Source organism: Neofelis nebulosa, chromosome 8, assembly GCF_028018385.1.
Source record: "Neofelis nebulosa isolate mNeoNeb1 chromosome 8, mNeoNeb1.pri, whole genome shotgun sequence".
NCBI lineage: Eukaryota > Metazoa > Chordata > Mammalia > Carnivora > Felidae > Neofelis > Neofelis nebulosa.
In genome coordinates, this window is record NC_080789.1 from 73,926,636 (window position 1) to 73,951,854 (window position 25,219).

General features: G+C 35.8%; 1 protein-coding gene across 5 annotated transcripts in view; it reads right to left on the reverse strand.

Annotated features, from left to right (window-relative positions):
• The window catches only part of CNTN1 (contactin 1), a 368,724-nt gene that overhangs the window by 110,734 nt on the left and 232,771 nt on the right, over positions 1-25,219 (reverse strand). For all 5 annotated transcript variants that reach the window (XM_058743101.1, XM_058743098.1, XM_058743100.1 and 2 more), the window contains 3 exons: positions 21,503-21,630; positions 21,029-21,204; positions 2,431-2,551 (listed from right to left, as the gene is read on the reverse strand). In XM_058743101.1, the coding sequence (XP_058599084.1) occupies positions 2,431-2,551; positions 21,029-21,204; positions 21,503-21,630 (425 nt within the window). The remainder of the gene's footprint in view (positions 1-2,430; positions 2,552-21,028; positions 21,205-21,502; positions 21,631-25,219) is intronic.

Consider the following 25,219-nt stretch of genomic DNA (forward strand, 5'->3'; position numbering starts at 1 on the left):
TTTTTGGGACAGAGAGAGACAGAGCATGAATGGGGGAGGGGCAGAGAGAGAGGGAGACACAGAATCGGAAACAGGCTCCAGGCTCCGAGCCATCAGCCCAGAGCCCGACGCGGGGCTCGAACTCACGGACCGCAAGATCGTGACCTGGCTGAAGTCGGACGCCCAACCGACTGCGCCACCCAGGCGCCCCTTTACTATAATAATTTTAAAAGGACTGTTTAATTTTATATCCCATGACTTAATATATAAAGCATATTTGAAGGTTTAATTTATATACATTTTGTGGCACAAGCTATGCAAATATTAGCTTTTTTAATAGCAAACTTCTCTTGACATAAATTGAATACCTTTTATATTAATAGAAATAAAGTTTGGAGAATGATTATAACTTGCAGACTTTTAACAGTACTAAGCAATACTTTTTATCTGCCTATATGGTTGTTTTTTAATATCCTGCTGTAGTTTAGGGGCTTAAAATGTTCTATCGTGTTTCTACTGAGTGCACTTGCCAGTTTCTATTGATTTAAAGTATTTTCTCTGGAACTAAAAAGCTTACAGAAAAACCTTTATATTTCCAAACAATACCTGTAATAGCTTCCTTTTATTTGTTTTACCTCTATAAAAAACATGCATTATGATGATTCTTAATTACCTAAGTATGTGTGGATAATACCATTAATACCCTGACTGCATTTGCCAAACTTCTTCTTCCTTCTAAATACTGGGAATTTACCATACTCTAATTATATAAAAACACTGCTGTACAAGTGTTGTAACATAACCCCTTTTGTAACATCAATGCTAAATCTGTTAATATGCAAGCAATTTCCATTAAATACATACATAGGCTATTGCTAAAAAAGGCTTAACAGCTAGTAGTCTGACTGGAAAATACAGGAAACTAGTCTCTCTCTCTCTCTCTGATAACTCTTGAATGCTAGATGTCCCAGATCATAAAATACTTTTAATGGAAATACAGAATTTAAATGCACTTTCTTCAAGTTAGCATAAGAGATATATGCAATGAATGTCTAAGTTCATTTGGATATGAACTTCAGCTGGACTTCTATTACTCCATTGGAGAATATGTTAACTGGACTATAAGTCTTCTCAGCATTTCCCCAGTATGACTTGGGGACTCCATATTACCATTGCTCTAGAGGGAAATACGGGAGATGTATGAGGTTGAATGAAACTATAATGATCCAGAAAGGGTATGAAGACAAACCACGTATCTCATGTCATTTACTAAATATTTGTTTGATTGTGCAAAAAGTGTCTGAACAAGTGTGCAACAAATATTAGTCAATAAATATTTCTAGTAGATGAAATATGAAAACATAAAAACTTTAACATAAAAAAGAATAAAATTAAAATGTTAACATGACACTGAGAGAGAAAAAGAGAGCTATGAAAATATGAAATGGAATTCTGCAACTCACTTAAGGATTAATAAAAAATACATATGTGAATTTCACAATCCAGTAGAGAAGATAACACATATGCACAGATTGCTATAAAATGCATTATAGAAAGTAGTAAATGTTATGAAAGTTTAGAAGAGAAGGGCTTATGTTGGTGACATCAGGAAAGGACTCATTAATTTGGTAATACTTGAGCCTAGCCTTGAAGGATGGCTTAAGACTTGGGTAACAAATAATGACTACAGGAAATGGAAGCAATGTTGTGAACCAAGGAACACAGCTGGAAATCCTAGGATATTTTTGTAGACTGGTGGGACACTGGAGTTGGTTACATAGAATGGTAAACAGTCTGAGGTCAATGCATGGACCTTCTTGGTGCTTAGTTAGAAGGAGTGGTCTTTATTCTGTAGGCGGTGAGCGAAGAGCCAATGAATGATGTTTTGAGATGGCCTTACAGCTATACAGCAAAGACCAGTATCAAAGGAGCTGTATTTTCAAAAAGGGCATATTCCAGCACATTCTCAATTATATATAAGAACAAAAACACTGCTCTGAAAGCTAGCAACAAATAGAAACATGACGCATGTATAAATTAACTTCTTATTCTAAGATTACAGTAATAAATACGTAACACTTGAAGTTATAGTAAACAGTATCAGTATGCTTTTTCCCTAAAAAATAAAAATGGAAACACTATTCTCAACACATGAAAAGTATTAGCAGAAACTGAGAACTTCTGGTAAATACTGAGTTTAAAAGCACAAACATTTAGTAGGAGGTGTGTGGTGTAAGTTTCTAGAAGACATGTAGTTAGTAAAACAAACAAAATCAGTGTTGTTTACTACTTGTCTAGCAAAAATCATTCTTAAGCATGGATGAGGAGCTGTTCTCAAGGACCAAGACTCTAAATATATAAGAATTCATACCAGAGTGACCAGAAGATTATACATAGTTATGCAAGTCAAATACCTTTGGTTTCATAATTTTAAAATGTTGAAACTCTTACCTCGCACAACAAGATCAGCTGAAGCTGAAGAATTGTCCACGATTGTCTGAGCAGTGCACGTGTATCTCCCAGCATGCTTCAGCTGGGCATTTCGGATGAGCAGTTCTCCATTGGAATCCAGCTGTTAGCAAAGACAGCAGTCATTCACGTCAGTATAATCTTCACCAATTTTATGGCATTTAGGATTCAAGAGGTACATTTTCTCCCTAACAAAATGAGTACCATGAAAAGGTATATCTTTTAGATATGCTAACTCTGTCCTATGTCTTTTAATGACAATTCTGTCTTTACTTAGGTTACTTACAGTCTGGACTTTGGTATCTCAAGAGATAAATAAAGTGAGTGAATTGTATAAGATTCCTTTTTTTAACATTTATTTATTATTGAGAGACAGAGAGACAGAGCATGAGCATGGAAGGGACAGGGAGAGGAGGAGACACAGAATATGAAGCAGGCTCCAGGCTTTGAGCTGTCAGAGCCGGATGCGGGGCTCAAACTCGGAAACCGAGAGATCATGACCTGAGCTGAAGTCGGACACTTCACTGACTGAGCTACCCAGGTGCCCCTGTGAGATCCTTTTAGTCCTAATATCTTTAACATTCTATTATTTGTATTATCAGAAGGCCATACAGAGATAAAATATTTCACTGATATCTTTAAAAGATAAATGATAAAGTCTAAACCTCTTCATTGTAAATGTCAGTGAGGATAACTAAATGGTAGAAGGCTAAGAAGAATTATTAATTTGGTTTTGCAAAGCCAATATAATTGATTAATTTCAAGATGTACTAAGGTTAATTACACAAAGATACTAAAAGTGTGTAGAAACTGTCAAAATGGACTATTCTAATATTTTCCATTTAGGTCAAAACATAAGCTCCATGTAGGCAAAGAATTTTGTTTTCTCACTGCTCTATTCTTAGCATTTGACTGATCAATATATATGTTTTGAAGAAGGCTGAGGGAGTCTTGCTTGTGAGAGATAAGGCACCATCTCAATGCAATTTCTAAAAATAGTTAATATTTATTGAATGCCCACTCTGTACGAGGTGCTGGGCTATGCAAGTAGGGAAGTGTGTGTGTGTGTGTGTGTGTGTGTATGTGCGCGCGCGCACGCACGTGTGCGTGAGTGAGTGTATGAAATCTCATTCAATTCTCTTCTGACAACAGTCCTATGAGATAGGTCCTATTCTGTCCATTTTATTTAAGATACAAGTGAGACTTAGAGTAGCTAAGTAATTTAACCAAGGTCACTGAGCTTGTTGCATAGTGGGAGCATGCTCATTATCTCCAAACTATTCATTTAGAGAAAAATTTGGAAAACTCAATTGTTAAGTAGATCTTTCATTTTCTCAAGAACCAAATATATTGATTTACTATTCTAATCACAAATATCCAGCTATCTTAAAAGATGAAAAATTGGTGATTAGGTTAATGTCTGAGAAAATAAATGAGGATAATTTTTATATGATATGATAGACCTACACATTTTTAAATTTTGGTTTTTTAATGACTGTACAGTGAAGGCTCTACTTCACCATGGGTATTGCAAATGGCCCTTTCATATGTTAATTTCCTTCTGGTTTTGGAAAGTATTCTGGTTTGCTATACTTGTTTAGTTAATGAGATTAGGAATGCAGGCATACCTTGAAGATATTGCAGGTTTAGTTCCAGACCACCACCATAGAGAAAGTCAAATGATTTTTTTTTACTTCCCAGTGCATATAAAAGTTATGTTTATACTATATAGTCTATTCAGTGTGTGATGACATTATGTCTAAAAAATCAATATACATACCTTAATTTAAAAATACATTATTGCAAAAAAATGCTAACTATCATATGAGCTGTCAGCAAATCATAATTTTTTGCTGGGGGAGGGTCTTGCCTTATTGATGCTTGCTGACTGATCAGGATGGTGGTTGTTGAAGTTTGGGGTGGCTGTGGCAATTTCTTTTTTTTTTATTTTAATTTTTTAAAATATTTATTCTGAGAGGGAGAGATAGAGAGCAGGGGAGGGGCAGAGAGAGAGAGAGAGACAGAGAAAGATTCCCAAGCAGGCTCCTTACTGTCAGCACAAAGTCCGATATATGGCTCAAACCTATGAACAATGAAATCATGACCTGAGCTGAAGTCGGATGCTTAACTGACTAAGCCACTCAGGTACCCACAATTTCTTAAAATAAGACAACAGTGAAGCTTGCCCCATAGATTGACTCTTCCTTTCATTAAAGATTTCTCTGTAGCATATGATGTTGTTTGATAGCATTTACCCACAACTCAACTTCTTTCAAAATGGGAGTTCATCCAGTCCCTGCCCATGCTTTATCAACTAAGTTGATTTAATATTCTAAATCCTTTGTTGTAATTTCAACAATGTTCACAGCATCTTCACCAGGAATAGATTCCATTTCAAGAAAACATGTTCTTGGCCCATCCATAAGAAGAAACTCCTCATCTGCTCAAGTTTCATTATAAGATTGCAGCAATTCAGTCAAATCCTTAAGCGTCACTTCTAATTCTAGTTCTCTTGCTCTTTCCACAATGTCTACAGTTACTTCCTCCAATGAAGTCTTGAACCGCTCAAAGTCATCCATGAGGGTTAGAAACAAATTCTTTCAAAACCCTGTTTGTGTTGATACTTTGGCACCTTTCCATGAATTTCAAATGTTCTTACTGGCATGTAAAACTGTGAATCCTTTTCAGAAGTTTTTCAGTTTTCTTTGTCCAGATCCATCAGAGAAATCATTATCTACGGCAGCTATAGCTTTATAAAATGTAGTTCTTAAGTAATAAGACTTGAAATGAAAACACTAATTTTAAAAGATATATGTACCCATATGTTTACTGCAGCATTATTTACAATAGTCATTATATGGAACCAGCCCAAGTGTCCGCTGATAGATGAGTGGATAAAGAAGATGTGGTACACACACACACACACACACACACACACACACACACCCCACACACACCGGAATACGAGTCACAAAAATGAAGGAAATCTTGTGATTTACTACAACTTGGACATATTATTCAAAATGAAATAAGTCAGAGAAAGACAAATACCATAGTATTTACTACATATGAAATCTAACAAGAAAACCCAAAATAAATGAACAAACAAACCAAACTCAAATACAGAGAACAATATGGTGGTTGCCAGAAGGGAGGCTGGTGAGGGAATGGGCAAAACAGGTGAAGGGAATTAAGAGGTACAAACTTCCAGTTTTAAAATCACAAGTCATGGAGATGAAAAGTACAGTATGGAGAATATAGACAATAATTTTGTAATGATGTACAGTGACTATGCTTATTGGGTGAGCACTGAGTAACGTACAGAATGTGTTGAATTACTGTGTTATACGTCTGAAACTAATAAAACATTGCATGTCAGTTACGCTTTATAACTTGAAAGGAATAATAGACTTGAAAGTTGAAATTGCATCTTGATCCATGGGCTGCAGAATAGATGTTGTGTTAGCAGGCATGAACACAACATTAACCTTGCTGTACATCTCTATCAAGTCTCTTTGGTGACGAGGTGCACCGTCAATGGGCACTATTATTTTGAAAGAATTCACTTTTTTATGATCAATAGGTTTCAACAGTGGGCTTAAAATATTCAGTAAATCATATTGTCAACAGATGTGTTGTCATCCAGGCTTTGCTGTTCCATTTATAAAGCAAAGGCAGAGTAGATTTTGCATAACTCTTACCAGCCCTAGGATTCTCAGAATGGTAAATGAGAATTGGCTTCAACTTACAGTCACCAGTTGCGTTAATCCTCCACAAGAAAGTCAGCCAGTCCTTTGAATTTGTGAAGCCAGGCATTGACTTTTCTCTAGCTATGAAAGTCCTAGATGGTATCTTCTAGTATAAGGCTAGATTTGAAAATGTATTGTTTAGTGTAGCCACCTTCATTAATGGTCTTAGCTAGAGCATCTTGTTGCTGCTTCTCCACCAGCACCTGCTGCTTCACCTTGCATTGTTATGTTGTGGGGATGGCTTCTTCCTTCACGCCTCATGAAACAATGTGTGCTAGCGTCAACTTTTCCTCTGCAGCTTCCTCATCTCTCTCAGCCCTCACAGAATTGAATAGTCTGGATCTTGCTCTGGATTAGGCTCTGGTTTAAGGGAATGTTTTGGCTGGTTTGATCTTCTATCCAGACCACTAAACCTTTCTCCTTACCAGCAATAAGGCTGTTCTGCTTTCTTATCCTTCATGTGTTCACTGGAGTAGAACTTTTAATTTCCCTCAAAAACTTTTCCTTTGTATTCACAACTTGGTAAATTGTTTGACACAAGAGTCCTAGATTTAGGCCTATCGTGGCTTTCAACATGCCTTCCTCTCTAAGCTTAATGATTTCTAGCATTTGATTGAAAGAGAGATGTTGACCTCGGCTCGGGTTATGATCTCATGATTCGTGAATTCAAGCCCGGCATCAGGTGAGCACAAGCCTCGCTTTGGGTGGCCCTGCTTCTCTGTCTCTCCCTCCCTCTCTTTCTCTCTCTCTCTCTCTCTTCCCTTTGTGAGATTCTCTCTCCCTCTCTCTCTCTCTCTCTCTCTCTCTGCCCTTCATTCACTTGTGCCCTGTCATATGTGTGTGTGTGTGTGTGTGTGTGTGTGTATGCATATATATAAAGTGAGAGATATGAAACTCTTTCTTTTACTCAAATACTTAGTGGGCATTGTAGGGTTATTGACCTGATTTCAATATTGTTGTATGTCAGGTAATAGGGTAGGCCAACCACAGTCAGAACACATACAACATTTACTAAGTTCACTGTTTCATATAGGTACAATTCATGGCATGCAAAAACAATGACAATAGTAACATCAAAGATTACTGATCACAGATGACAATATATATATTGTCACAGATGTCATAACATGTTATGTCACAGATGACATAACAAATATAATAATAATGAAAGTTTGAAATATTGTGAGAATTATCAAAATATGACACAGGGACACAAAGGAAGGAAATGCTATTGGAAAAACAGTGCTGACAGACTTGTTCAACATAGGGTTGCCACAAACTTTCAATCTTTAAAAACACATTATCTACAAATGGCCATGAAGTGCAATAAAACAAGGTATGCTTGTAATCACTAGTTATAATCTGAGCACATTGGTTCAGTTGGTTATAATGGGATCACTACTATCTCCATATAAAGAACTTGTCAGTGGCCACACACATTGTTCCTTGACAGTAACCAGTCTTAGTAAAAATGAAGATAAAGGATACACAATTTAATGTCAGTTGGGGGTCTTCTTGTGCCCTGAGGTCTAGATTGACTAAAAATCCAGCTTCGAAGATTTCTGAAAATTCTTAGAGTAGGAGAGTATTTTCCTTCTGCTATATTTTTTAGTTATTTTGGTGCCACCAAGGAACACCATACAAGAAATTTAGCTCTTTCTCTACTTTGTCATACAACCTAGTAACACAAGGTACTCCCTAGTAAGGTGGGTTTACTGAATTGAAGATGATGGAATTGGTTGTATCCCACAGGGTGGGGCATATCGACATTAGAAATGATCATTCACTACATATTTCTACTCTTAATAAAAGTCCTGTTGGCCATATTTTTACTGGGGATTTCACAGTGATTTTACCTTTCCCAGTGCCCTGCCATCTTGCTGGCATGCACTCCTGCTCCTGTCTCTTACTTCTCTCTGTTTTCCCCTGGAAACAGAGAATTACTCTTCTTTCTTCATGTTAATCTGCTTAATTCTACGACAGCTGCTTGGATTGAATAATATCTATTCTTTAAAACCTGAATTTCTGTTCTTAGGTTTTTTTCCCCATTTTTAAAAAATTTCTTAATCCTCAATTCATTTTAATCTGGTTCCCACCTCTTCAACTTATTTTATTTGACTTCTAATAGCATTTGAGCTTTCCTACACACTCAATTTCCAATCATCTAGGACAATGCACTTTTCAGAAACTTTGAGGGCATTTTCAACCCTCTTCTTCAACTTCCTTATAATTCAATCATAAATTCTTGAATTTATCCATTCCTCCCATTACCACTATCTCTTTCTTTTTCTAAGCTACCCACATCTCTCACTGAACTACTATGACCTATTAGACCACAACCTCCACCCTTATTCTACTCTATTCTCTTCTCTACTTGGTACCCAGAGTGACCTTTTTAAAATGCAAGTGTGATCAAATCACCCCTCTTTGTAATAATACAACTTACTGAAAGCTTTAAAAATGTTCCTCTTCCTGGAATAAAACCTGTATGTGTTATAATGACCAATCTGGTGCCATTTTCTAGAGTCTGTCCAATATTGCAGCTTAGCTAGTGCCCCCATTTCACTTACTCTGCTCTCCAGGAGAACGTTCCCTTTTTAGGCCCTTGAATGCATCTTGTTCTCTCCCATCTCTGGTTCTTCATAGTGTTTCCTCTCCTGGAATGTGATCCCCCTCATTCACCTAAGTAACACTCTCCACTCACCAATACGACTTCATTTCCTCAAGCAAGACTTTCCATTTTCTCTTGTTATATTTTGTCACAGCACCTTTTACCTTATGTCATATAATACATCTCAACTGCAATAAAATATTTGTACAAATGTATGATTAAAGTTGGCCTTCCTAGAGGACTATAGGTTTTATGTGAGGAGAAAACATGCCTGTTTTGTTCATCATTGCATCTTTATGTTATATATGTACAAAGCTGTCTTCTACTGAGACATGATAATTTTTTGAGGGAGGGACTAGATCGTATTTATTATTATATACAAATTAATTATATCTGACATACAGGGGAAATTCAACAAATATTATACAAATGAATTAATAAATATCTATTATGTAAAATGTTTTTATTAAATTCTTTTAGTAATTTTGTATGACTTTTTCAAGTAAGATAATAATATTATAAGATAAAATAACCAAATTAAGAACAACTATTGCTATCCACATACATGAGAGCAAATATATATAATAATATATTTCAAACTAATTTCATTAGGAAATAAAGTTTTAGCACTAACATACAAATTTATAGAAAAAAAATTCAGTTAACATATAAGAATGGAAACCTCTGAGTTTTCCAACCACTTATATGTGCTACAAAGAATCTGGCCTTGTCGGAAGAGAGGTCTGTTATTTTCTCAGCCTCTGGAAGGTAATCTATACCGTCTTTTTCTGTCTGGGTGTCTTGGATGATACTGGATAGACTAACAACATGATTTAGAGTGGGTGTTAGAGACACCTGTATACTTTTAGACTTAGGGTCTAACACTGTCTAGTGACTTAGGCAGTGGCTTTGGTCATGTGGTATCAGTCCAATCTTAAGACTGACATTAACCATATGGTCAATCAAACATGCCTACATGGTTAAGCCCCAGTAAAATCTCTGGATACTAAAGCTCAGGTGAGCTACCCTGATTGGCAATACTCTGTGCACATCGCCACACACGTAGGCTGATAAAGTAAAGCATCTTGACTCTACAGAGAGAGAACAATGGAAGTTTTGTATTTCGTATTTTTCCTGGACTCTGCCCTACGCACTTCTTCCATTGGCTGATTTTAATTTGTATTCCTGTAACAAACTGTGACCATAAGTATAATAGCATTCAGGAAGTTCTGTGAGTCCCTTCCAGCAAATCAAAACTGAGGGTGGTTTTGGCAACCCCTGGAACTTGTAGTTCATTTAAGAAGTGAAGATGGTCTTGGAAACCGTACCCTTTTGTAGTTGGCCTAGTTCCTCATAGTGCCTTACTAAATAGAATTCTTCTGAGAAAGGAGATAAAGAAATACTATGGTATTATTTATAAATACTTTTTAAAAAATATTTGAGGTAAGGAGAGAATAAATGTGTGTGTATAGTGAAGGTAGTAATAAATTTTTCTTGAGCTATCATACGGGCCATTATGGCACATTAGCCAAAGTGTATATGTGGTTTACCACTTAGAAATTTCCCAAACCTAAATCAAAAGACCTGCAAAATATAAATGCCCATTCCTTCCTTCCCCTTCCCCCATGAGTAATTTTCTAGAGAGAAAAAATAAAATTATAGTAAAATAATATAATTTAAACATTATATATTTGTAAAGCATACGGCTTCAATGTGCTTTCACATTCTGAACAGCACTGTACTGTAATACTAAATATTCAGTAATGGAAGGATATTAAGTAAAATCTTTTTAAGTTATTGTGACATAAGATAATAAGGTATATTTGAGAAAACTAATGTTTGCATAAAAAATAAAAAGCAGTTCTATTATATGCTTTCATTATGTGAACTCACTACCCTGTTTGATTCCTATGTTAAATGAAAGCTAATCCTGTTGCTAAACTCACACTATTTCAATGAGCCATGTGATTAGATTGGAATTAAAAAAAAAAAAAACAACACTTCAGAAATATTAAATGTTTTCATTCAACCTCAGAATAAAAAATTGAGGGCAGAAAAATAATATAAAAATAAACAAGTTGTGACACCATAATTGCCTTTAGTAAAAAATTTGTATTCTGTATACCTAATATTCTTTTTTCTTAATAAAATGGCTTTTTCCTCCAGACTCTCAGTTTGAAACATATTGCTGTTTACATATTCAGTTATTTTATTCTCAGAGAAATAATGTGGCATGATTTTTATACTTTTCGCATGCAATGAAAACCACAAACTATTTTATGTCTTAACATTATATTAAATATATACTATTTTAGAATAAACTCTTTAAAAGTTTTAATTAAAACTATTATAAAAGTTTAATACTAAAGTAACTTAAATGTCAGCAAGTTTTAAACATTAGGACTTAGGTAGGTAATGACAGACTTCTTGTATATCATTACCTTATACTTATAATAATAATAAGGGATTTTAACATTTATTTTCGTTTGCTCTATATTTGGTAAAGGTGTGGCACTGGAATGTCTCAAGAAGGAAAGCAAGGGAAAATATACTATATCATTTCCAATATAGTTGTGTATGTATAAGAGCTTTCCTGAAGTTTTATAAATGGTAATAGCTCTTTCCATACCTCAAGAGAAGCCGAGGTTCTCAGTGGTCAGCAGAACGCTTACAAAGCAAGTAAAGATCATGGACCTCAGCACATTCTAGCCACAAATTAGATACGAATGCTCTCTATATTTTCACTAAAAAAACCACAGCTTGGCTGAATTACAAAATGCTTCCCTTCATGTGAGGAGAGTTGAATCACATACTGGAAATTGTGATAGCACAGCTCAGGGATGTTCCAAAGTGTATATGTGGTTTACCACTTAGAAATTTCCCAAATTTAAATCAAAAGACTTCCAAAATATAAATGCCCCTTCCCCTTCCCCCCTTCCCCCTCCCCCATGAGCTAAATCTACAAATTCATCTCTGCAGTATAAATGAATCTGAATTACTAAGATGTAAATTGAATTAATCATCATGAACAAAGAAATAGGTTGTATGGTGCATACAAGGTCTAGATAAAGGCTATATACATATATCAATGAAAATGGCTAAATATCAATGAAAACATCTATTTTGTTCCATTGAAATGCAGAAGGAAGGGGCAGATACAGAAGGTTGAAGGAAAGAATATCCCTTAAAGAGAATGTTCTAGAAACTTAGAAGCAAAAGCTATTAAACATGTTTGATACATGCTATATCTATGAGAGATTAAAAAAATTCTCTTTTTAGTTTTGGCTTGTTAGATTAAAAGAGGCATAACTATAGCAGATGTATCACTGCAACTATAAACTTCAATATCACTATCACCAACACAATTTACAGCCTTAGTTAGGGTTCCATAGGTGTCAGACACTATTATAAATAAATATTCTATGTGTGCAGACTCACTTGCTCTTAACAGCAACTCTGTGAGACAGATACTATTCTTAGTCACATTTCAGGGAAGAGGACACAATATTGCTATAACTAAAGCCACTACTATTGCCAGTAGTGATGGAATAGAATTGCTGCTGATAGAACACTTCTGCTGCTACTAATCCTACTATTAAAACTGCACCTGTTGGGGCGCCTGGGTGGCTCAGTCGGTTAAGCGTCCGACTTCAGCTCAGGTCACAATCTCACGGTCTGTGAGTCCGTGAGTTCAAGCCCCGCGTTGGGCTCTGGGCTGATGGCTCAGAGCCTGGAGCCTGCTTCCGATTCTGTGTCTCCCTCTCTCTCTGACCCTCCCCCGTTCATGCTCTGTCTCTCTCTGTCTCAAAAATAAATAAACTTTAAAAAAAATTTGAAAAAAAAAAAGAAACTGCACCTGTTAATTGCATTATTGCTGCTGCCACTGTGGCTACTATTCCTGAACTCCTTGGAATATCTGATTTAATTTATTAAGTGACATTTAGATGTCTGGCAATATGCTTTACGTATACACATTTACATACCTTTTCTTATGTAGCTTTTATTATACTCAGGGAGATACTATTTATATTTCCATTTTAAGGAAAAGGAATTTGAGATTTTAAGTTGAGGGGCTTGTGGAAGGCTCCACAGTTAACACTCATTACTGGTGTTAAACTGTTTCCAAAATTCTACTCTATGAATCAGACAATGGGATTTAAGTTCACAGTTTTGCAGGTAAAAATGGGTATCTTCTCATAGCAGAAAGAATACAATGCTATTATTTTATATAATTATTTGTTAAGTTCTTAACTTATTTAAAGGTCCAAACATGAGAAAATAGAATACTACCATGGTCACCTGTATACCAACCATTTGATTCGATAATTGTAAATTTACCATACTTGCTTTACCTAATTAGTAGCTAGCTAGCTCTGTCTTTCCTTGTCTCTATATATACAACGTGTCCATCTTTTTGAGTATTTGAAAAATGAATAACTGATATTATCACACTTTCATTCCTCAAAATATTAGATTGAATCTCCAAAAATGGTTATTATCTTACATAATTGCAAAAGCATTTTCACATGTAACATAACACCAATTTCCTAACATTACCTAATATTCAAGTGTTATTGTATGCAATGCTTCAGCATTAAGATTTAATGTGGAAATTTTTTTAAAGATATGACTTAAAAATATTATGAAAATGAAATAATATCATAAAGACTTAAATTAGGGAAGTGGTCTAGGATTATTACTAAGGTAACCAATTATTTACAGAGTCAATGTAAATATTGAATATCTTTAAATTTGGTTATTTTGATGGCTGAAGTGTCCAGTTTTGATCATTTGGACAATTTTATTTATTTTTTTGTTTTGTTTCTTTTTTTAAACACTTAATAGTTTCACTTTTTTTTTAAGAGAGAGCAGGTGAATGAGGGAGAAGGGCAGTGCGGAAGAGAGAGAATCTTAAGCAGGCCCCATGCTTAGCGCAGAGCCCGATGTGGGACTCGATCCCATGACCCTGGGATCATGACCTGAGCCTAAATCAAGAATCAGAGCTCAACTGGCTAAGCCATCCAAGTGCCCCTACAGTTGAAAGTAAGCTTGGATATTAATTTGTATGGTTTCACATCAGTTCCCATTAGCCTTACGGTTCTTAAGATCTTCAAGGATCACTTGGTAGAAGAAAGGGATCATATGGGAAGTTTTGTGGGACAACAACCTCACCTTCTTGTGAGGTTCTTGTCTTTTATTTATTGGGCTTCTTGTCTTTTATTTATTGGGCTTCTGATTAAATTCTCTTTGCAAAAAGGATTCTGCTGCTAAAAACTTGTTGTTGTTGTTGTTGTTGTTGTTGTTGTTGTTGTTGTTGTTATTTTAAAACTTCTGATGTGGACTAACCTCCTTATATAATAGATGAAAAGCCTAAGGCTCAGAGTGACTGTTTTGATCAAGGACATAGAACTCTGTCAAAGGCAAAACCAGAAAAAACACTCCAGATCTTTAGATACTATTATGTTCTTAAAAACAAAATGAAAAAAAATTAGATAGAATTTTTGGAATATGCCAGCTAATGACAAAATAGTGTACTGCTGGTGTGATATAAATAAAACATCAAAGTCCACAATGTAAAAATTATAAAATTCTTAAGAAACCAAAGGGCTACATGTTTATTTCTTCCTCTTTTTATCTAAATACTTATCATATTTTGCCAGAATAATAACTGCCGTGATGCTTAAGTATGCAAGGAGTTCCATGTAAAACAAAGGGGACTTTAACTTTGGATGTATTTCTGGACATTTTCTAAGCCAAGACATTTCTGAAGAACAAAGACTTGTTGCTCTATGTTCTTATTTCCACTTACTTAGCATTGCCATCAACAAATGCTCACTAAGGACCAGACTATGGGGTGTTATGCTACAGAATAACCTTAGCTGACATGGTCTCTACACAGGAAGTATAATGTTCTAAAAGAAGCCAGAACATGTATAGACATCTCCCTTTTCATCTCCCTTGACAGTAGTTTCTCAATCTTGGCACTATTGACAATGTGGACCAGATAATTCTCTGTTGTGAGGGAATGTCCTCAGCGTTATAGGATGTTTAGCAACACCTGTGCTAAACAGATGCCCATAATACATAGCCCTTCTCCCTCCTCCCCATAGTGGTGACAACCCAAATTATCTCCACAAATGGCCAAAGTCCCCTGGGGAGGAAAATCGCTCCCAGTTTAGAACCACCACTTCAGGGCTTGCATCATCTTGCGGTGCCTGCTGGTCTTCTGCTCTAATGTGGTCCTTGCCTGGATGATGGCCCAACCTTCCTTTTCTCCTCCAACCTTTACCTCCCAATTCTGGACAATCGTCACCTTCTTGCTGAGCAGTAACAGAGAACCAATAACATTTTTTTTTTTTAATTTTTTTTTTCAACGTTTTTTTTATTTATTTTTGGGACAGAGAGAGACAGAGCATGAACGGGGGAGGGGCAGAGAGAGAGGGAGACACAGAATCGGAAACAGGCTCCAGGCTCCGAGCCATCAGCCCAGAGCCCGACGCGGGGCTCGAACTCACGGACCGCGAGATCGTGACCTGGCTGAAGTCGGACGCTTAACCGACTGCGCCACCCAGGCGCCCCCCAATAACATTTTAATTGTCATTCCTTCCTCCTCTCTCTCCCTCTCCTCCTCCGCCCCTCTACCTTTGGATATTCAGAAGCAAAATTTCTGTTCAAATTCATAACATATTCTAGTATGGAACACATAGGTCTTAAATTTAAGCACCATGATGTTACATGTTCAATATAATTAATATTTTCTTTTAAAAGGAAAACCTGAGGATAAGAAGTCTGTCCTCCTGTGTTTTGAATGGTGTTGTATATACAAGCAGAACAAATGCACACCCACACACCTGCAAACACGCACTACACCTATCTTCCTAAAGGAGATCAGAAAGAATTGCCTACAACTACTAAAGACCACCAGAAACCATGTAGACTTGATTTACAATGTATTGCAAAGTTTGCTAATAGTATAGGGAAAGTGAAGTAATTTGGATAAACCTGAGTGAATGTAAAAAGGTTCATTTAACACAATGATAGAATAAATTGGGAGTTGAACAGCACTGCCTTATAGTGCTTTGAACAATGGGAGGTGGGTATTAACCAGTGGATGAGAATCCGAAGTGGTGAAGGCCACGGGGTCTGCGGTCAGAGCACCTTGGTTTCAAATCCTCTCTGTCACCAACAAGTGGTATGAGGACTTTGGACAAGTTACTCAACCTTTCTGATCCTCGGTTTCTTCACTTTGAAAGTTAAGAAAAATCACAATAATATATGTTTCCTAGAGGATTGCTATGAAGATCAATGGAGAAACACATGAAAAACATTTAACCCAATGCTGGCCAAACAGGAAGCACTCAATAAATGTTAACCATTCCCTCAGCAAGGAAATAGCTAGAACTTTTTGTTTCAGATTAGGTATCCAGTGCAGCAGAATGCAAGAATTAAAGTATGAAAAATTGAGATCTGTAAGCTGAAAAAAACTATGTAGCAAAACTCTCTGGAAATTTCAGTGCGGAATGATTGCCCACTATGCAGAGTATTAATAACTGCTTACAATCTGCCAGAACTTGTGTCAAGTGCTTTGTAGGCATTCTTTCACGGAATCGTCACAAAATACTAGGAAGCACCAGTTTCGCAAACCCAGTGAAGCAACCTGAATCAAGTAAGTGAATTGTTAATAAAATTTTACAGAGATGGAAATCTGAAAGTTTAGAGAGGTTTAATCACTGGCTTAGGGTCACACAATAAGAAGTGACAAAATGAAGCCTAGACCCCAGGACTGGTTGTGGCAGAGCCTCTGAACAATTCAGATGTTATTTATGAATTCAAAACATATACGTAATAACTTATTGCCAAATTTCAATTTTAACATTTATTTGTATTAAGAGAAACAGGAAGAAGATATTAGAGTGGCAATACCTAGAATTGGAAAGTTCCAACTCATGCGGTTAACTAAGATAATGGCTCGGACAGGAAGGCGTTGTCAAATATTTGAAAGAAAATGACTCAAAGTAGATGTCAAAACTTAGATGGTTACTGAAAAAAAGTAACTTCCGCAGATCAGACACCACCGTGGGAGAGACATAAAATGGTATATTAAATAGTTTTTTTTATTTTTTTGGTGGATAGTTTTAAGTCCTTTCAGGAACAAAAGGGAATATAAATTAAATTGATAAGTGAAATGACTCTGCCTTTTATACTTACTCTAAGGCAGTAAGCAGCTATTTAACTGGAAAATAAAAATAAAAGCCATTTTATAGTTGGGCTTGAAAAATTTATTTGTCACATAACTTTGATAGAATATAAAATGCCAGATAAAGTGCTTATAAGCTTATTGTATCCAAGCTTCAATTTTTAAAATTTATGATTCATATATATAATTCTTAATATCCTTCTATGCATAAGTTCAAATGAAACATTTACTGAACCTGATTATATAATAATATAATGCTGAGTGACTCTTTATGGAATGAATGAAAGAATAAATGACATAGCAGGTAAATTAGATATTTAAGTTATCTTTTTTCTATAATCAGTATGAAGTGTTTCCACACAGCTTTAAAATTAGTATCTATCTCTATATATATTTTAATAATCAATTCAAAAGAGTTTTGCACGAAGCAGGATCATTAAATGTAATGGCGATGTAATTTTTACTTTTTTTGCAAGCTCACTATAAATTCTTAAAAGAAATGCACCTTGGGGAGCCTGGGTGGTCAGTCTGTTAAGTGACCTACTCTTGATTTCCACTCAGGTCATGATCTTATGGTCCCTGAGATGCAGCCCTGCATGGGGCTCTGCACTGACAGCACGAAGCATGTTTGGGATTCTCTCCCTCTCTCTCTCTCTGCACCTCCCCCTCCCTCTCTCAAAATAAAAATAAATAAACTTAAAAAAAGAAATGTACCTCTTGAAAATATACTTTTTTCCTGATAACTATATGAATATAATTGAAAAAATATAAAGTAGAATTTTTTTAAATTACCTATAATCGCATATATTAGACCTAAGTATAGGAAAATGTATTTGTTTAATTTCATAAACCTTCAAGTCCCAATTATTCCAGGCTGTGAAATTTGAAAACTTATGCAAGGTTGCCACATTGTGGTCAAAGTTGAGAATAGCAAGCTAAAATCAAAGCATCATCATTGATTTGACACTGAATAAAATTTCTCATTGAAACTAAATTGGAAAATACAAACTTAGTTTCTGGAAATGAAAACCTTAAATTCTGGTTTACATATTCATTCTTCATTAATTAGGACTTCTGATATTAATTTTTAGCAATTAAATTTGTTAAAACGAATGATGATGATGACATCGGTTTTGATAGCTATGGAAACATTTACATTTGAATTTTAAACTCACAGGGTGCCTCTACTTTATTTTGGATCAGTGCCTGTGTTTATCTTATTCAGTGTTTTATTCACCCTAGTGTCTATCCCTGTTCCTGCTTTTGGTATGTGCCTAGTACAATATTTTAAATGAACAAAAATGATATTCACTAATTAAAATGCTGCCAGAATCAAATAAAATATCAACACATTATTTAAGACCCTCCCAGAAATGATGTACTGACATATTTGCCCATGCAATTTGAATAATCAACAAACGCAGTCAGCAATGTCCCTTCCTTTGTATTCCCTCACTACGCTTGAGGTAGGAAGGGCCACTCCTTCTGACGTGGTCTGTCAATGCATCCAGCAGCAATTCCAGTCATTAGCATGATCTACCAAGAGGTGGATCAAACACATATGGTGTTTTTACTCAAACTTCGTGTTGTACATTTAGCAGTGAAGACTGACTTTGAAGTTGGCTTTAAAAGAGAAGGAAGATGCAAGGGAAGGTTTTATAGGTCTTAGGTTCAAAAGACAGAATTAAATTTGATAATTTATTTTAAAATAAATTTCTTACCTAGGTTTTTTTAAATTATTTAGAGAACTGAATCGGCCTGCCCATCTAATGTGCTCCAAATGTGTATTTGATATTTTTACTCAATTAAGTTACATATTTAGCTAGTGAATATGTGTTCTACCAGTGGTTATCACTTGGTGGAATAAAGCTGAAGCAGAGTTGGTGAGGCAAAGCGTGGCCTGCAGTGAGTTGTGCTCTGGATTAGCTGAGGGACAAGCACATGAACTTCTGTGGCTGTCATCTGCAAAAGGAGTCCAGTAAGTAATGACCAAAGTCGTTTATGTTTTTATGATCCATTTTATTATTTATTTCTTAACTATTATTCCAGTTATTTCTTTATTTTCCTCTCTTTTTAAGCTACCAGGCTCTTTTTCCTTTTTTCCTTTCTCCTTTCCTTCTTATCCCTGTCTCTTTTCCTTCCTTTTCTCCTTTATTCCTTTTTTTTTGAAATATTTATTTACATCAACAAACATAATGTAACTATCATTTTAAAGTACATAAAGAAATTCCATGTATGAAGTTCCAGCAAATTCAAAAGTCTTTTTCTTTTAAGTAAGATATTTGTTTAGCTCATTTTTTCCCGTTAAAATGAGTGAAAACTGAGTAGCATTCACCTTACTTGCAAAATCAAACACAATTTGAGGAAATTACTAAAGATATCAGTGCTAATTTTACTCATGTTGGGAACAGGTATGAGTAAGCATACCAAAATATTTTTCAGAAACATAAGGAGAGATATCATATAAGGAGTATAATGTTAAAATAGTTCCCTGTTGTTATTTTTTAAAGTGTAAGTTTTGTTCAGAAAATGAAAGACAATCAGCAGGTTTACAGTAAATTTCTACTCATAGCTAGAGCTGTTAGATTTGCAGTTAATTTGTAGAAAGCATACATACTGATTATTGCATTGATAGTAGTTTTATGAATCTATCTAATAAGAATTTAAGAAGAAATGTTTTCATCTAGTTAAAATCAGTCTCACTCAACCTGGTTGAATGCTTGTTTGGCTTTTTAAAGTGTAAAGTTCTAGAATTTTTTTAAAAGCTAGACAATTTGAAAGCATGCTATTATATGTACATATCAATCTTAAGATTTCATAGGACTTTAAAAATCCCACATATTCCATGGAGTTAATTCAAACTTTTATTTATATATTGATAATTAACTTCTAAAATTAAAATTAGTTTTCTTCACTAAGCATATGTTCTAAAGAGGTTTTTAGGTTCCTTAACAATAGCATTTCTAGGAGCAGACAGGAACAGTGGCCAATTTATCTTTTATATATAACTGACCCTTGAACAATACGGGGGTTGGGGGCACTAAACCCCTGCACAGTTGAAAATCCATTATAGCTTTGACTCCCCAAAAACTTAACTACTAAGAGCCGTCCATTGACCAGAAACTTTAGTAATAGTTAAACGGTCAATTAACACATATTTTGTATGTTGTATGTATCATATACTGTATTCCTATTATAAAGCAAGCTAGAGAAAAGAGAATGTTATGAAGAAAATCATAAGGAAGAGAAAATACATTTATGTACTGTACTTATTGAACACATCCACGTGTAATTGGACCTAGCAGTTCTGACCCCATGTGGTTCAAGGGTCAACTGTTCGCTGTAACATAGACAGTCCTATCTTGCACCAGCGATGTTCCTATGCAAGTCAGTATTCCTGCATTACTTACCAGTCCTTTCCCTTTATTTTCTTTATTTCCACACAGGGACACCACTATTTGTACTTATAGGACTAGTGTCATGTATGATTTCCTATTCTTAAAATACAGCCATTTAACCCTTCTAAAAATCACGTGACTATTTGCTCAAACCCTCCCATATACATATTTTGCCTATTTCTTACGCTCAAAGAATAAGAGAAATGCCTTAAAGTCATCATTATAACAAAGGATAAGCTCTATGCTCTTACCTTATTTAAAATTATTATGAAGGCACTACAACCAAGAGTACAGATACAATGAGGTATAGTACACAGCAATATCAAAATGATATTGTAATGAAAGGAAAAATGAACCTAAAGCCCAATGAATATGTATTGATTAATATCTCTACCAGAATACTTACAGCAAGCCATTTTTGAAAAGGTTCAAGAGTGCTACAGGTAATATAAGTAAACCATGAAAAGCTTTTTTTTCTTTTTCTTTTTCTTTTTCTTTTTCTTTTTCTTTTTTTTTTTTTTTGCTTGTTTTTCAGTCTCGTATGAATGATTAGAGTAAAAGGAGTTGCAGTGCAGACACATAGGGGTCGATGGAATGTTAATAAGATGAAACTTAAAACACATACCATAAAATTCCGCTGGTAATGAATGTTCTCTTTGTTAAAATCGATCACATAGCCATTGAAGGACCAAATAAATGTGAGATCCAGGGCGGGATCGAAGGACGCAGCACACTGCATGGTAGCATTTTCTCCAACAGTAATATCAGCATTAATTGGGGCCAATATAATTCGCGTGGGATCTACACATTGGAAAAAAAAGAATGAAGCACAATTCAAGAAAACATTAGATATCATATTATCTGGCAGTTTCAAAGAATAAGAGGTACTACATTTTTATTTCTCTGAACAAAGGGAGAAAGATGTTTTCAGATTCAAATTCTAGGAACGATTTCATTAAGCAAGAGATTTGCCCAATAGGCTTTTGAAATGGAAACTTATCAATACATGGACTGTCTTTGTGAATCATGTCTTATACTATATTAGAAACTAAGTACTATGAAACTAGAAAAAATTAATATTGATCAAATGGTTTCTTACCTGTAATAACAAGAGTGCCAGTGTTATTAGCCCTCCCTCTATTATTTTCTGCAAAGCATGTATAGATACCTCCATCATTTCTTGTAATGTTATTTATTTCCAAGCTGCCGTCTTCCCAAATGAGTATTCTATTCAAATGAGAGAAACACATTCTTCACAAAACTAATTTAATAAACATTTTACTATTCTGTCTTAGATTACAAACACTATCTTTTGATCATTACAATTTATACAAATTGCTCGACAGTAACATTTTCTAAAGATGAAACATTCTAGCCTTTGTTTATACTATTTTTTCCAGCATTGACCAATTGCTTTAGAAATCCAACTTCATCTTTCTCTTGGACTATTGAAGTAGTCTCTAACCGGCCTCCTGCTTCTATCCTTGCCTGTCTCTAGTCTCTTTTCCACATGTCAGTCAGACATGAAGACATAAGTGACATAAGTCACACCATGTCACTCTTCCGCTCAGTGAGATCACTCTGCAGCTGAGCTCCCTCCAGTGATTTTCCATCTCACTCATAGTAAGAGACACAGTCCTTTGATTGCCCTTTTAGTCCCTGGGCAATCTCAAAGCTTTTGCACATTGGAACCTTCAACAAAGCTTTGCTTAATAATTCTAGTTAGCATTGCATGCATGCATATGTCACCGCTGCTGTCCAGGCACCCTCTCCAACCCATCCCTCCTCTAAGATTTTCTCTCCTAATATTCATGCCGTCACACACACTTCAGTTACTTATTAATCTATCCTTCCAATAGATGGTAACATTTCCATGCCAGGAATTTTTTATCTGCTTTGCTTGTGGCCCTGTCTCCAGCAGGTAATATATCTGTCTATTCATTCATTCATTCATTCATTCATTCATTAGAAAAAGAAAATCTGCGTGCCAGGAATTTAGAAGAGAAAGACACTAATTACTGATTAGGAAGTCAATCAACCTTTTCTTGAATGAACGCACTTCATGGAGTTTAATTGAAGCAAATGGTTTTTCATATACTGCCATAAAATGACTTAAAAACTGCTGTGGAACAGCCTCAAACCAGTCAAACCAGTCATAGGCCTGAAATGAATGAGCCCAGGTCTTCCAGAAATGTGACCTCAGGACTTCAATTTGGACTTTTAAAATATATATATATATATATATATATATATATATATATATATATATATATAATTTATTGTCAAATCGGTTTGCATACAACACCCAGTGCTCATCCTATTAAGTGCCCTCCTCCATGCCCATCACCCACTTTCCCCTCTCCTCCAATCCCCATCAACCCTCAGTTGTTCTCAGTCCTTAAGAGAGACTTATGGTTTGGCTGCCTCCCTCTCTGTAACTTTTTTCCGCCTTCCCCTCCCCCCCCCCATCTTCCGTTAAGTTTCTCAGGATCTGCATATGAGTGAAGACATATGGTATCTGTCTTTCTCTGCCTGACTTATTTCACTTAGCATAATACCCTCCAGTTCCATCCATGTTGCTGCAAATGGCCAGATTTCATTCTTTCTCATTGCCAAGTAGTATTCCATCATATATGTATACCACATCTTCTTTATCCATTCATCAGTTGATGGACATTTAGGCTCTTTCCATAATTTGGCTATTGTTGAAAGTGCTGCTAAAAACATTGGGGTAACATGTGCCCCTATTCAACTCAGACTTTAAAGTTAGCACAGACTATCATTTCCACAGCTACAGAGGAATGCAAAAATATTTTTTAGTAATGTTTAAAGGAGGATATTCTAAAACCTTCCTTATTAACAGCTTCTGTAACAGATTAATATTTAGGAAATTCTTCTTTCAATGGAACCTAAATCTTTCATACTAGCAACCTAAATCTATTCCCTCTGTCTGCCTCTTCCTTAGAGACTAGAGACTATAAAAACTCATTATATATAACTATATTGTATTTAACTTGTATATTTATTTAAAAACTTTAGGGGCGCCTGGGTGGCTCAGTCGGTTGAGCGGCCGACTTCGGCTCAGGTCATGATCTCACGGTCCGTGGGTTCGAGCTCCGCGTTGGGCTCTGTGCTGACAGCTCAGAGCCTGGAGCCTGTTTCGGATTCTGTGTCTCCCTCTCTCTGACCCTCCCCCATTCATGCTCTCTCTCTCTCTGTCTCAAAAATAAATAAACGTTAAAAAAAATTAAAAAAAAAAAAACTTTACTATGCTATATAATATTTTGCATTTTGATTCAATATCGAATTGCCTATCATTAGATTTTCACTTTCCTGAGTGTACCATTCCAAAAACCTTAATTTATCTCTGAAGCTTGGTAGAGCACATGCCGACAATTATCCATCTATTCCACCTTAAGGGCGGAGCTTGACAAAGGAAAAACACCATATATCTACCTTATTGAGAAAATGCCAAATTTTCTTAATTCATTTCCACATAAGAAAATGCCAAAAAATCCCACCAATAATACATTCCAAGGTTTCCTTTTGCCTCTTTATCCAGTTCCAACTTAAATTTATTTCAGAATACTTTCTTTTCCTTGAAGAGAAACTGTAGTTTCAAAATAATATAACCTTAAAAGTACCTATTTGGTACTGCAGAAGCTTTGGCATGTGCCTCTAAGTTCTCCACTGTAAGAAGTATAATGGATCCACACAGCTGTTGCACTCAGAAATCCATCACTGTGTATGAGCCAAGGCTGTACTTTCCAAAGGCTGGTCTCAGCCAATGACAACCTGAGAGGAATGTAAAGGCAGACCTGTTTCTAGGAGACATCAGATTCTTAGGGGCAGTTTGAGTTGGAGGACTCTCCAGTGGCCTCACCATACTCAGATCTGCCCTGAAATCTGAGTCATTTCCTTGGGCCTTCCTTCCTGCCCTCCCTTTCTCCTTCATCTGGAATCAGTCCTGCATCTTGGTCAGATGGTTGTCCAAACCTCTACCCAGTACCCTCCCTATTTTCCCATGTAGGCACTGCCATTAATAAATCTCCTGAATACTTACTCCTATATTGGCACCTGCTTCTCCAGAATCATATTAACAAGGACCAACATTAATGTGCCACACTTTTTTTTTCCACTAAAATCTAATGTGAGCCCTTAGCCAATGTTCCACTGCACTATCATTTAATTATTTTGCAAATGAAGCTATGAAAATTATAGCCAATATGCAATGGAAAGAACGACAGCAGTCATTCTTTCTAGAATCCACACTATTATTCTGTTTTCTCACATTAGCTCTCAGTTAACCTTTAGTATATCCAAAGTATATTCTTCTTTATGTCACTCATTTCACCTATTATTTCAGGAACTTATTTCGTGACACTAAAATTAATTTTTGGTAAGGATTACCATGGTAAGTTAACTTGATTTTTCTCTAATAATGGTCCCTATTTTTTTAATACATTTTTGGTTTATTTATTTATTTTAACAGAGACAGCATGAGTATGGGAGGGGCAGAGACAGAAGGGGAGAGAGAGAGAGCAGCAGCAGCAGAGAGAGAGAGAGAGAGAGAGAGAGAGAGAGAATCCCAAGCAACTCTGCACTTCCAACTCAGAGCCTGATGCAGGGTTCAAACTCATGAAACCCGAGTCGAAACCAAGAGTCGGACCCTTAACTGACTGAGCCACCCAGGAGCCCCTAATGGTCCCCATTCTTAAATCAATGCAGATTAAACTCTAGTGATCTTATCCTTATTTTCAGATAATCTGATATGGATAAGCAGTCCAATAAACTAGGAACTACTTGGTCTTTAATA